This window comes from Saccostrea cucullata, unplaced genomic scaffold (assembly GCF_032062105.1).
Source record: "Saccostrea cucullata isolate Sc308-1 unplaced genomic scaffold, CSIRO_AGI_Scuc_v1 ctg23437, whole genome shotgun sequence".
In the NCBI taxonomy this organism is placed as follows: domain Eukaryota; kingdom Metazoa; phylum Mollusca; class Bivalvia; order Ostreida; family Ostreidae; genus Saccostrea; species Saccostrea cuccullata.
This window is the reverse complement of record NW_026922531.1, coordinates 5,713-20,020: the sequence shown is the minus strand read 5'-3', so window position 1 is coordinate 20,020 and position 14,308 is coordinate 5,713. Positions and strand designations below refer to the sequence as shown.

Here is a 14,308-nt window from a genome sequence, read left to right as displayed (position 1 = left end):
CTGTTAAGGGATCATCAATTTCAATGAAACTTCATCGGCCACTTTGTATGAACCAAAGACACCAGCATGTCAAATTTCAGCAAAATCAGACAAGGTTTGTGTCCTTATTAGGTTACAGACTACTAATTTTACCCCTATTTCATTGACCACTCAAGTAGTTCCAGTTTAAAAATAGAGGTTTTTTCTTAAAAATTCTGTGGGGTGTTTATGGAGTAGAAAGCGGTTATTTTTGGGCATAGAGGAGAGGGTCTGAAAAAAATTATAAAAATGATAACAATGGGAAATTTTGCTTTTAAGTGCGTAGTAGGAAGGGTGTAAAGAGGCCCATATTTACCCTTTCCTCGAAGAGAAAGTGAAAAAAGCAGGGTAGGGGTTATCTGCGATGCCATAAAAGGACTTGCAGACTATGAATGTTCCTGAGAACGTGGTAAATTTTTGGACTTGAAATGGTCTTACTCTGTGCCAAGTTTCAGGTAAGTTGAGCCGGTGTAATTTTTTAAAAATATTTTTTATGTTATAAAGGAATGTATAGCAAAATAATTGGTAGTCTGTGTCCAAACGAAGAACTTCCAATGCGCTTGCGTGACCTGGAATTCTGGGAGTGGTTCTGCAGTAAATCACTCCTGCTAATTTTATTTCAGTAAAATCAATATAGATTATAAACCAACAAATTCCTATTAAACACCAAAGTAATCTGTAAATTTAACTAAAAAGGAATATCCCGATGCTTATTTTTGTATAGAAGGTTTCAAACAGTTTACTGGTCCGCAGTAATTTAACTGATCGCACCTGATCATTTGTTCTACGCAGCGAACCATACAGTTGCTACTGTTGGATGAATTCAGTGTTTGACGCGTAAATTGAAGCTCTTTTATAAAATATATTGAAGGTATTTTACTTATGTATTTAAATCTACAGCACAAACATTGGTTTATTACATATTTTTAGCTTTTCAGTTTTTACTGCTTTTACTTTCGTTTTCACTACAAATCATTTCGATCCCGATGCTAAATAGCGGACAGACTTGTTAAGTCATACAACAGATACTTCGGAGAGAAAACACAACTGGCTAAACTTGCTCGTTTTTTGTCCCCCGCTGAAACTAGAGAATATAAATTTCAGTCTGTCTGTCCGTCCATCTATAGTTCTGTCTGTCTGTAACACTTTCACTTCCCCGCAATATCACTGTCGGGTATCCGCGCCGGTTGTGACATGTTTGGATGCGGTGAAAATGGCGTAAAATGTACAAACGGGGAATGCTGTGTACCTTTTCCATGTCTATATTTTGGTAAATATTAATTTTTTTCTCAATTTTTTATTGAAATTCTATAGGTATCTGGTTAACTTTAATGATGTGTTTCAATTCTGTTTATGGAGTTCATTAAATAACTCGTTGATGCACTTTTTTATCGATGCACTTGACATTCATACCCCTTTAGCAAGTTTTAATTCGTGATTGTTAAAATAATATCAAATATATTTAAAATCTGAAGCAGCCAAAAGAAAGAAAAATCATTTTACAATTAAGATATCAAAAGTGTATTTTATGTCCCATACAAGAAATGTATTTAAAAACCGTTTTATTTTATGTATCCATAAAAAATATAATACGGTTTGGATGATGGGAGTGTTCTGGTTTGGATGCAAATTCAACGTCTATATGTTACGGTTTGGACGGTCTATAGTTTCAAATTTCTCAATCCAATAGAGCTGTTCGAACCAGTTTGCATTTTTAATACACCCTTACATGAAGGAAATGGCGTTTATAATAACATGATATTAGTATCAATTAAAAAAAAATTTCACAGGCACATAAGAAGTCACTTTTCCCTTCTTCATACATTGTTTTTACAGTTGATTTCATATAAAAATGTTGAATCCCTTTTTCTCCACACGATTTAAAGGAAAGATTTCGATCACATCCCCTTTTTTTCTTAAAAAACGATACTACATGTCTGATAACATAAAACAAATGTAAAATGTGTTAAATAAAATGAAAAAAAAATCGAATAATGCATATCCCGTCAACAGTCCCGTCCCATTTATAAGGCAGATTATCCCACGTTTCCAACTTTCGTTGATGCTCTTGCATCGCCCGCGAGGCGCACTGGTTATACTAGAGCCTCTGCTCTCAGTCGCGAAGTAAGGAGTCAATCCTTACATGTACGTCGCGGGTTTGAATCCAACTGTGGGAGAGAACGGTCCTTCGGATAAGATAATATAAGGCGAGGCCCCGTGTCGCAGTACGTGCTGGCACGAAAAAGATCCGTCACTGTTCAATGACCCTGAGTGCCGAGTATAGGACATGTGTTCACAGCTGTCATGAGCGACTGATCGTGTAAAGCCGGACCCACTTTGCAGAGATTTTAAACTTGTAATAAGCTTGCAACATTGATTACATATGTTATATTCTCCCTCACTTTCAAATGTAAATTTATATTCTAAGTATGAGAATAATAAGAAAAGAACTCTATATTACATACGCATTGAATCCGGGGGGGGGGGGGGTTATCATTAAATAGACATGCAATTAACATTGGGGCGTTGGTTACCACCACCACCACCCCCCCCCCTTTCAACAGGCATATAATCAAAAAAGGGTAAGCAGTATATTGTGTTTAAAAAATGGTAGAGAAAGAAATTACCCCCCTCCCCCACATACACACAAGAAATAGGATTTTCGGGATTGAAAAATTTCAATTCTTTTTTGGTCCATCAATTAGCCAACCCCCCCCTTTTTTTTTGCTTCCAACACCAATATGCCAGGATTGGTACTCGTTATAAACTTTTATTTTGCATTATACAGTATAACTATAATACTGATTAATTTTATTGTAAAATATTTCATGAATCAATATATTCAGAGAATAGTATGTATTGTACATATAAACCGAATATGTCCGATTATGTAATATGAGAATGAAATGAAAAAAATCCCACAGGAATCAGTATACAATATTGACTAAGGGCTAAAAAAGGGGGGGGGTCGGCTTCTTACACCATTTCCCCCAAATATAAATCATAATTAGCCTCTTGCTGTGGAACTTGTTCATTGAAAGGCCTGTAAACCTACTCTATTTTTTGCGAGGTTGCAATACAGTCAAGTTATCATTTTATAGTATTTGTTTGTGACCCCCCCCCCCTTTTTTTCGAAATATGGTTTATGAAGTCCTGATTTGTTACCTTTATTTCTTCCTTAAAGATGTTTCTAGGTAAGTTTTAAAACAATTTATCTGGAAACCCCGCCCTTTCCTTTAAAAGTGTTAAAATTGTCTTTTTATACCATAATGTTAAGTATGATTTATATCAAAGAATCTCATCCAAACCGTATCAGAACTTCATCCAAACCGTACACAATTTTGTAAACACTGGCATCCAAACATGTTACGTTGTTCTATAGCATGTCACCATCGGAAGAGTTTCTTTGCATTAAATTCGTGGATTAATGGCAGAGCTACAGGATAAATAATTACTTTTAAACACAGGCTGTCTCTTAGTTGTAAAATTACATACTACAGATTCCATTTAATAAGACTAAATCCTTTCGATGAGTCGAAGCGGTTGATTGACTCCGCCATTTTCACTGCATCCAAACATGTCACAACCGGCGCGGATACCCGACAGTGAATAGATTGCGTGAAGTCTTTGCATGAGCTTTTGCAGTGAAATTTTACACAACTGTTTACACCTTATAAGACCCTCTTGATTTTGAGGTTAAAGGTCAAGGTATTAAATTCAGAAATTCTGTCTGTTTAAACACTTGTTTTCGCGCGATATCTCTATAAGCCATTGAGCTTTTGCAATGAAATTTTATACCACAACTCCCTATGGCCATATATATGGCGTAAGGAATACCCCTGTGTATTTTGAGGTTCAAACGTCAGTGTCATAAATTCATACTTCTGTGTGACTCTGTGTAAAACTTTCATTTCAAGTCAATATCTCTAGAAGGTTTTGAGTTTTTGTAATTAAATGTCATTAACCATAACTCCCTATGGCCCCGCCCTTGAACCCCCCCCCCCCCCCCCGATCTGCGCATGCGTTTTTATCCGTAAATTGGCTTGTTTTTCATAAACGACGACTTGATAATCTAGGTTGTGGCAATCATATTTATGAATTCATAGGTTTATTATATTATAACAGGTCTGATAAATGAATTTGTAGGTGTTAGTAATGTTTGCTTTATTTCAATTCTACTTTTTATGAAAATAATTTTAAGCCAAAATTCAGCTAGTTACTAGTAAGTCAAATGACGATAGTTAATAAACTAAAAAAAAGCTTAGGCTATACGGTCAAAGCTTACATGTTACCTGTTTGAATGAATAATAAATGTTTTTTTTTTTAATTCTAAAATGTACTAGAAAATGTACTGGGTATTTCAATAATCCTTTATTTGTATATTCTCAAACGAAGGTTCAGTATGGCTGTTTAAGTATCGCAGGGACAAGGGTGTTTCCCTTTTCTAAACACCAAGCCAAGAGTGATTCAACCGGCGGCATGATAAACTCAAACAAGGATGATAGTGAAGCTTATTGGGCTCCGTTTTGTTAAAAATGGCATAATGTCCATATATCCCCCTCCCCCTAAAATCTTATAGATCTGATAATGAGATTGTAAGTTTATAACTTCTTTGAATTATGTTACGTGAATTGGAACTTAAATGTTTCTACATACTTTCCGTTCTTTTGATTTTGAGACAAAAAATGTAAGTTTATAACTTCTTTGAATTATGTTACGTGAATTGGAACTTAAATGTTTCTACATACTTTCCGTTCTTTTGATTTTGAGACAAAAAATGCAAGAATCTGCATGCACAAACGCTTCTGTTCCTATGCAGAAAAAATATTAAGACGATGTTTTAATTTTTGTGCCCAACTCTGTTACTGATTAAAAATTTGTTGAAGGCATTTTTTTCAGTTCTCTATGATTCTTTAAAACATTATCACAGAGAAGAAAAATCCTCTGGCTGACTCTCTAAGCTTTTTTTAAAAGCTAAACTTGTCGTATTTGGTCCGGTCGGACCTTTAAACGAGGCGGACCAAATATTATGCGACACCGTCCGTTTAGGAGTCTAGCTGTCTGTATACGTCCGCTAAAAAATAAACTTGGCCACAGCTTTTGGTTAAGTGGAGCTTTGACTTTAATATTTCACATGATTATTCCTTGTAACAAATCCTTTCTTTGGATACCACAAAATTTGACCTTTTGATCTTGATCTTGGAGTTTGACACACTTTTACACAAATATTCCAAAATTTTACCTTGACCATAACATTTGAACCGTAGATACTAGGACTTCATTCTTCACATATGTATTCTTCATAACCTTTCATTAGATACCAACAACTTGACCTGTTGTCCTTGACCTTGGAGATTTACGTACTCGATTAAAAACTTTAACCCTGGCCATAACTTTTGAACTTAAGGGACTAAATCTTTGATACTTTAAATATTTGGTTGGCCTTGACCTTGGATATTGGCCAACTTTTTAAAAACTTTAACCTTGGCCATAACTTTTGAACAGGTGGTGCTAGGGCTTTCATATTTTACGATTGTATTACTTGTGAGAAGGCCTTTCTTTGGGTACCAACATACTAGTATATATAATTTGCATTTGAGAACAGTTTAATCTTTTAATCTCCGTTATGTTGCCATACGGGGGCATCAGTGTTTCACGAACACATCTTGTTTTTTTTACTGTTATCCAGGTTCGTTAGACAACGGACTAAAACATTATTTTATTTCCAGAAGTCTACAGAGAGGTTTGAAAGATATACAATATTGTAGAAAAAAAGTATTAAAGTAATAAAACTGTACAAACAAAAATACATACAGAGCAAGCTGTTGCTGCTTTAAAACATTACGTGATTCGAGAGGTAATTAACAAGATGAAGTAAATTATCAATATTTTTCACAGGGAGTAATCCATAAATAATTTAACTTTGATAACTATCTTAACTAGAAAAAATTCCATTATGTTTCATTTAATATGCTAGCTTTAAAAATTTACATTATGTTTCTGTTAAATTTTCATTATATAGTGAACAATCTATGCTGTCCTTTTCCGCTTTACTCCGACTATTCCTTGGCCTCTTTCTGCCCCTCCCGTCCTGAATTCCGACTATTCCTTGACCTCTTTCTGCCCCTCCCCCTCCTCCCCTTCCCCTGCCTGACCAGACTTCAATGTGCAGACGAGCACCTCATACTCCTTGGCTTTGTATTCTTTCCAATGATAACCAAAGAAAGCACATTTGTGCGATCTATGAACTTTACACGGAATAAGACTCCCCTCATGATGGACACGACCAATGTACAGCCCTTCACCATAACTGTCCTTCCCCTCATCCGCCCTTACAGCGTTGTGGGGGACGTTTCCGTTGGAGGCGTGCTCCCAGCTATATATCCATGGACTATTGTGAGTGGTCAGAACGTAGAAGTCTTCACAAACCCTTTCTTCACCACCATACGGAATACAGGCTCCACTAAGATGATGGCCGTATTTTCCAGGTGTAAACGTGGCCATAATGTAGGCGGCGACGACATATAGTGGTTTGCCGTCTGCCTCGTACCCTCCTTGAAGCGCCGATCCCGTGTAGCTTGAATGAAACCAACGCCTGTGACCGCTGCTAATCAAAGTAATATAGAGATTTTAACATCAAAAGCTGTTATGCTTTATATACGTATTTATTTGTATATCTTATGACTTAATACTCACTACTCTACGTCGGAATCTCTTTTCACATCGTCACTCTGCATCGTAATGAGAATATTATTTTGAAGAACTCTTTCAACAGGGCCAAAAGAAAATGCTAGTGAATTCGTGTACAGCTGCTATTTTATAAGCTCGATCCCGGAGCAACATGATTTGTTTGATGAAACATTGAACCTGTAATTAGTTTAAGTATGAACATGTATCCTGTTTTGCAGTTTTCTGAATTCACAAACATCTGATAACTTTAGTGCAACAAGTTTAATAATCATGTATGCTATATCCTGAAAAGGACCCTGATTTTGAATAATAAGTAAGTATGCACTATAGCTATCATTTATTAAAATCAAACCAAAACTGTAGGAGAAGTAGCATTTTGAAAAAGTGTTTACAGCCAGACAGCCGGAGAGACACCTAGACAGACAGACGGACGACGGATACGTTTCTGCCAGATTAAAACAAGAGCCCCATGGACCACATCAGTCACCTGAGAAGCTTTGAGCATTCTGTTTTTTACCAGATTTCCCCCTTGTAATACATATTGTGACCCCACCCTATCCCACTGATCATAATTAAGACAATTTGAAATCTACACTACCCAAGGATGCTTCCACATAAGTTTCAGCTTTTCTGGCCCAGTGGGTATTGAGAAGAATATTTTTAAAGATTTTTCCTATATATTTCTAGATAATACTTGGATTCCTTATTGTGGCCCATTCTACCCCCCCCCCGGGGGGGGGGGCATGATTTGAACAATTTAGAATTTACTCTACCCCAGGATGTTTCACATAAGTTTCAGCTTTTCTGGCCCAGTGGTTCTTGAGAAGAAGATTTTTAGGTCACCTGAGTAACTCATGTGACCTATTGCTATCCGTTTTCGTCCGTCGTCGTCCGTCATCCATCATCCGTCATCCAGTGTGTGTTAACATTTGAACATTTCAAATTAATCCTCTCTGAAACCACTGAACCATTTTCAACTAAATTTAATATACAGCACCTATGAGTAAAAGGGAACATAAATTGTGAATTTCATGCTCCCTGCCCCCCGTTGCAATCTTAAAAAATCTTCTTCTGTACTCCTGGACATCAAACAGGCAAACTGGTGGCATGAATGTACATAGTTATGATGAGCAAGAGTGCCTCTTTCAAAATTGTGATTTTTTTTATTTTCTTCTCTGCTTCTTGGTATTAAATAAACTAACTAAACAAAAGTTATGACAAGCAAGAGTGCCTCTTCAAAAATTGTGAATTTTAGGACCCCAGGGTGGGGGGTTCTGGTGTTAGGATGGGGCTCTTTCGATTATATAGTGAAAATGCATTTATTCCTTTAAAATCTTCTTCTCTGCTTCTTTGTAAAAATAAACTAACTAAGCACATAGTTATGATGAGTAGGAGTGCCTCTTTTAAAATTTTGAATTTTATGGCCCCAGGGACAGGGGTTTGGGTGTTAGTGCGGGGCTCAATCGATTATATAGTGAAAATACATTAATTCTTGGAAAATCTTTTCCTTTGCTCCTGGGTTTTATGCCAATGATCCAAGTATATATACTGACACGCAAAAGAAACGCAACATCCTACTTTAGGGGTAAATAATTATGTAAAGTAAAAAAATTTGTATCTTAAAATTATGGAATCTTCACTTTTGTAAACACCGGTAATTTAACGGTTGAACGATTTTCATACCATAACCGGAAGTCAAGTTGGAGTCTGCTTAACAAAAATAAAAAATTGCATGTTTAACAAAACATTTGGCAATATTATGGAGTTTTAAGGGTTTTAAGTGTTCATCATAAGTAATGCAGCAATATTTCAAAAAATAAACTCTCTTTTCGTTTCCCGTAACGATGCTAAGGCTTCTTGAAAATGGCTTAAGTACGCATTTCCATTGCTCTAGCTGAAAAATTTCAATGTAAAGGTGATGGAGAGTTGCTAATGCAAACATTCACAACAATACGTCTCAAAAGGGTCTTACGCATCATATTCATTAAGGACAGTCCTTGTACCTGAAGTCCATATAACACAATTAGCCAATGTGTTTGGATTAAGCAGACTTTTGTAAGTTTATAGTTTTATTGTAAAGTCACATCAAAGGTATCAAACAAACAATGCTACTTGAAAAGTTCAATTACAAAGAGCTCGGAGCTAAGATGGTGAAAGCTCACATAGTCATTACGTCACATAAGTCCCAGAGCTAAGATCGTAAAAGCTCTCATGGCCCGTCTCGGAGCTAAGATGTTAAAATCTCTCTTGGTCCGTCTCGGAGCTAGGATGATAAAAAGCTCTTATAGTTCATCTCGGAGCTAGGATGGTAAAAGCTGTGCGCGCATCTTTTGTACAAGAAGCTGCATCATAGGGTTCACATATTTGGTAATAGCAATTAGTTAGTTAGAGTGTCACTTCATTAATATTAATTTTGTCCGCCCTTCAATGTAGCTCTGTCTCCTATCTCCTTATAGGATACGGCAATGTCCTCTTTTTACATTAACATTATGCACTTGCACATTCTTCAGTTAATGAGATGGCTGCAGCTCTGCACAAAGTGTGGTTGGAAGTGTCAATGCTCGAGAACAACACATCGTAAAAACTAATTGTCCGTCAAATGAAGACGCTCTGTTATTGTATTCTATCTCCCAGAGTTTGTAAACAAGTTCGTAATTAAGATATTATTGTCCGTCGCGTTACACACTGATAGTATCAATTATAATTCATTACACAATATTAAAACATATATAAATGTACTGTACAAATTAATATATCAATTAAACTTATAGTTTATACGGTCATTGTGTTACATCCAGGGGAAGCTACACTGCTCTAAGTTAGAGAAAATTCGACCTAATCATCTGAAAAAAGGGCTTTTAAGAACGGCAAAGAATATTTCCTTCGCTCAGATCTCGATATTGATGAACCTAATGTATCGTATAAATTTAGCTGCAATTGTTTTTAGGGCAGTCTTGCACGTTTTACTTGAATGGCTGGGAGGGGGGTGATTTAACAGTCATGTGTTACTTAGTAAAGTAAAAAGATAAACATTTAACATTTTTATTAAATCTTTGATGTTCTAAAAAGTGAGTTTAGCCTTACTGTATTCATTTTTGAAAATCATAAGATCAAACAATCAAACATTTGTAGATTACTGCTTGTTGCGTTTCTTTTGTGTGTCAGTATATATATCTATGATGAAGAAAGGTAAATCTAGCAAATTGGTTATTTTTTATCCCCCCCCCCCTTTGGATCGGTGGGGGCGGTTTACATAGTCTAAGAATAAATTATTGCTTTGGAATCTGCTTTTTGGTATTAATCAACCAATTTATGATAGAATTTGCAAAATTTTAAAATATGTGGCCCCAGGGTCAGTGGTTCCTTTGGAGTGATGTGCAAAACTGGTTATAAAGTGGAAGGGCATTTTCTCTTTGTTACACTCAACTACCTCTGGGTATTAAGTATATTGAGTAAGCATGCTAAGTGTATAGTTATGTTAAGCAATGGTGCCTCTTTCAAAATTGTGAATTGTAAATTTCATGGCCTCTGGATTAAAACACGAACCAAAGTTCATTGTTTGAAAGTTGTTACACAATACTCAGGTGACCTATAAGGCCCGTGGGCCTCTTGTTCCTTTATATTTCTATGTAAAACTTTGACTCATTGTGGCCCCGCCAAACCGCCAGGGGTCATGATTTCAATTTATAATCTACACTACCCAAGGATGCTTTCATATAAGTTTCAGCTTTTCTGGCGCATTGGTTCTTGAGAAGAAAATTTTTAAAGATTTTTCCTATATATTTCTATGTAAAATTTTGATTCCCCGTTGTGGCCCCGCCCAACCGCCGGGGGTCATGATTTGAACAATTTAGAATCTACATTACGCCAGGATGCTTCCACATAAGTTTCAGCTTTTCAGAATTTTTTAAATTACATCATATACAAATCAGTGTAAGGAGTTAATGAACAATTCAAAGTTTATATCATCAAGACAATATCTGCCATTTTCATAGGCGTGTACCTTTGAGGCTGATCAACAGCACGGTAATTTTTTCAGAAAGGACTGTGAATGAAAACTAAACACTCATTCTTTTATATGTAATAATTGTCAGACTGGAGTATTTCATTCATATAAAACTTGTTGTGGATTTTTCTATCCCTACTTAGACCTGCTCCTGGAAGAACTACTACATACTACACACCTCTATGTACATCCCAGTTATAAATAACACTAATTGTATATACCATGTATACACAGATATCAAACATAACAATATGGAATCATATAATAATTATAAATATGCATAACAAAACATTCAATGAGTCATTTCTTCAAAGAAACATTTTAGTTGAAAGCAAAGTTCAATTTTTAGCAAGACACATTATGAACTGTACTCAAAGAAATCTGTTATTTTATGTCTCCACACTCACTGTTTACAAAGTACATGTGCATGTATTGTTCTAAATCCCCCTCTTGACTAGTTCAAATAAATGACCTAATTCTGCAGACATTATTTATTTGATATAAACCTAATGAGGACACATACTATAATTTACACAAAGAACGAAAAAGATTGAAACGATTACAGAACTGATTAAAACACTTAGCTGCCTCCTAGGTAGTAGTCCTCGTAAGAAAGGTGTAATTTTTCTAAATATTCAAACTGAAAATGACTTCTTGGCGCCAAAATTTTTACAAGAACTGGTTACCAGAGGACAATTGTATTGTGTCAGTGTGTAGGCAGGAACCAGTTTATCAGAGTACCAGCTAAAGGTCATGACCTGCTATCTGTCAAACAGTTCACTGTAGTTGTCAATAAGAAGTCGAGCAAAATTATTGAGGTATCCCATGCTGGACAGAGAGGCTTGTCCCTTTGGCCATAACAGATTTGGTCCAAACACAATGGCAAGATTGGAGGAATTCATTTTGTTCATGGCAGAATGATCCACCACCTGCAAACAAAACTCAAAACAATTACACAAACAAACAAAAAACAAACCAAAAAATCCATATAAAAACGAGCAAACAAAATCCTAATGGAAAAACTAATCCCTCTCTAATTATGTACAGATCATCATTAGTATATGTGAATATTAGTCTACTGATATATGTATTGGGATTTTGATATATGTGAGTATTGAGGTACTGATATATGTACTGAGATTTTGATATATGTGAGTATAAAGGCAATGATATATGTATTGAGATTTTGATATATATGAGTATTGAGGTACTGATATATGTATTGAGATTTACATATATGTGAGTATTGAGCTACTGATATATATGTGAGTATTGAGGTACTGATACCTGTGAGTTCTGAGCTACTGATATATATGTAAGCATTGAGCTACTGATATATATGTGAGTTCTGAGCTACTGATATATGTATTGAGCTACTGATGTATGTGAGTATTGAGCTACTGATATGTGAGTATTGAACTACTGATATATATGTGAGTTTTGAGCTACTGATATATGTATTGAGCTACTGATATATGTGAGTATTGATCAACTGATATATGTGAGTTCTGAGCTACTGATATATGTGAGTATTGAGCTACTGATATATGTGAGAGTACAGAAATACTGATATATGTGAGGATTGGGAAATTGACATATGTGAGTATTGGGTTACTGCTATATGTGAGTATAAGGCAAATGATAATCATATATATGAGTACTTAGCTTCAGATATATGTGAGTATTGAACTACTGATATATGTGAGTATAGGGTTACTGATATATGTGAGTATTGGGTTACTGCTATATGTGAGTGTAAGACAACTGATATATATGAGTACTTAGCTACAGATATATGTGAGTATTGGGTTGCTGCTATATGTGAGTGTAAGACAACTGATATATATGAGTACTTAGCTACAGATATATGTGAGTATCGAACTACTGATATTATTAGTTACACAGTCAGTTGGTAACCTAATATGGATTCATACAGGGTGTGAAATGGAAATCCGTATTGGGCGAGGCGAAGCCTCAATGGAGACGTAATACGTAAAATTTCAGGGCGTCATGTGTTCAGCCTTTATCCAATAAGCAATCTACAAATTTGTCTGAAGCGGGATAAATGTGAGTATTGGGTTACTAATCTTTGTGAGTATTGGGTTACTGCTATATGTGAGTATAAGACAACTGATATATATGAGTACTGAGCTACAGATATATGTGAGCATTGAACTACTGATATATGTGAGTAATGGGTTACTAATATATGTGACTATTGGGTTACTGTTATATGTGAGCATAAGACAACTGATATATATGAGTACTGAGCTACAGATATATGTGAGTATTGAACTACTTATATATGTGAGTATTGGGTTCCTGATATATGTGAGTATTGGGTTCCTGATATATGTGAGTATTGGGTTCCTGATATATGTGAGTATTGGGTTCCTGATATATGTGAGTATTGGGTTCCTGATATATGTGAGTATTGGGTTACTGAAATATGTGAGTATTGGGTTCCTGATATATGTGAGTATTGGGTTACTGATATATGTGAGTATTGGGTAACTGATATATGTGAGTATTGGGTTCCTGATATATGTGAGTATTGGGTTACTGATATATGTGAGTATTGGGTTCCTGATATATGTGAGTATTGGGTTCCTGATATACATGTATGTGAATATTGGGTTACTGATATATGTTAGTATTGGATTACTGATATATGTGAGTATTGGGATCCTGATATATGTGAGTATTGGGTTCCTGATATATGTGAGTATTGGGTTACTGATATATGTGAGTATTGGGTTACTAAAATATGTGAGTATTGGGTTCCTGATATATGTGAGTATTGTGTTACTGATATATGATAATATTGGGTTCTTGATATATGTGAATATTGGGTTCCTGATATACTGTTTCTTTAGTCTATGAAAATCAAATCTATCAGGATCAAACAGAAGGTGCATTGATAGGATGTTTCTTCTGATTAAAGTGTATTTTTAAAAATCACATTACCCATTCTTGATCTTTCATTGACCTATATCAGGTCATGTTACTGACCTCGGTTAGAGCTTGACGATGACCTTGAGGATGTGGTCCTCTGGCAGCTCCTCATGTAGCATTCCTTTTGTTGGAGACCAACGTTTGACACTGCTGTTAATCATAGTAATATAGAGATTTTAACATCAAAAGCTGTTATCTTATACTTTATATACGTATTTATTTGTATATCTTATGACTTAATACTCACTACTCTACGTCAGAATCTCTTTTCACACCGTCACTCTGCATCGTAATGAGAATATTATTTTGAAGAACTTTGTCAACAGGGCCAAAAGAAAATGCTAGTCAATTCGTGTATAGATGAGATTTTATAAACACGATCCCGGAGCAACCTGATTCGTTTGATGTAACATTAAACTTGTAATTAGTTTAAAACCTTAAATTAGTTTCCTGAAAAGGACCCTGATTTGGAATGATAAGTTAGTATGCACTATAGCAATCATATGAAGCCATCTTAAAAAAGTTGTCGATCTGTCTTCTAAAAATAGCAGGAAGTGGTGATTTCAATTATATTTTCCCTTTTTATTTTTAGCTCACCTGAGTTGAAAGCCCAAGTGAGCTTATCTGATCATCCGTCGT

At 35.5% G+C, this 14,308-nt stretch overlaps 1 protein-coding gene and 1 long non-coding RNA gene across 2 annotated transcripts; both read right to left on the bottom strand.

Annotated features, from left to right (window-relative positions):
• Positions 1 to 6,120: 6,120 nt before the first annotated feature.
• LOC134261916 (uncharacterized) lies at positions 6,121 to 7,124 on the bottom strand. The gene is made up of 2 exons (XM_062744303.1): positions 6,715 to 7,124; positions 6,121 to 6,625 (listed from the first exon to the last, which is right to left on the bottom strand). The coding sequence occupies exons 1-2, from the start codon at positions 6,753 to 6,755 to the stop codon at positions 6,121 to 6,123; spliced, it is 546 nt and encodes a 181-aa protein (XP_062600287.1). The 5' UTR covers positions 6,756 to 7,124.
• A 3,549-nt stretch (positions 7,125 to 10,673) lies between these two features.
• Positions 10,674 to 14,051, bottom strand: LOC134261917 (uncharacterized). Its single transcript, XR_009990912.1, has 3 exons — positions 13,917 to 14,051; positions 13,727 to 13,816; positions 10,674 to 11,643 (listed from the first exon to the last, which is right to left on the bottom strand). It is a non-coding gene; the product is annotated as an uncharacterized LOC134261917 (long non-coding RNA).
• Positions 14,052 to 14,308: the final 257 nt, after the last annotated feature.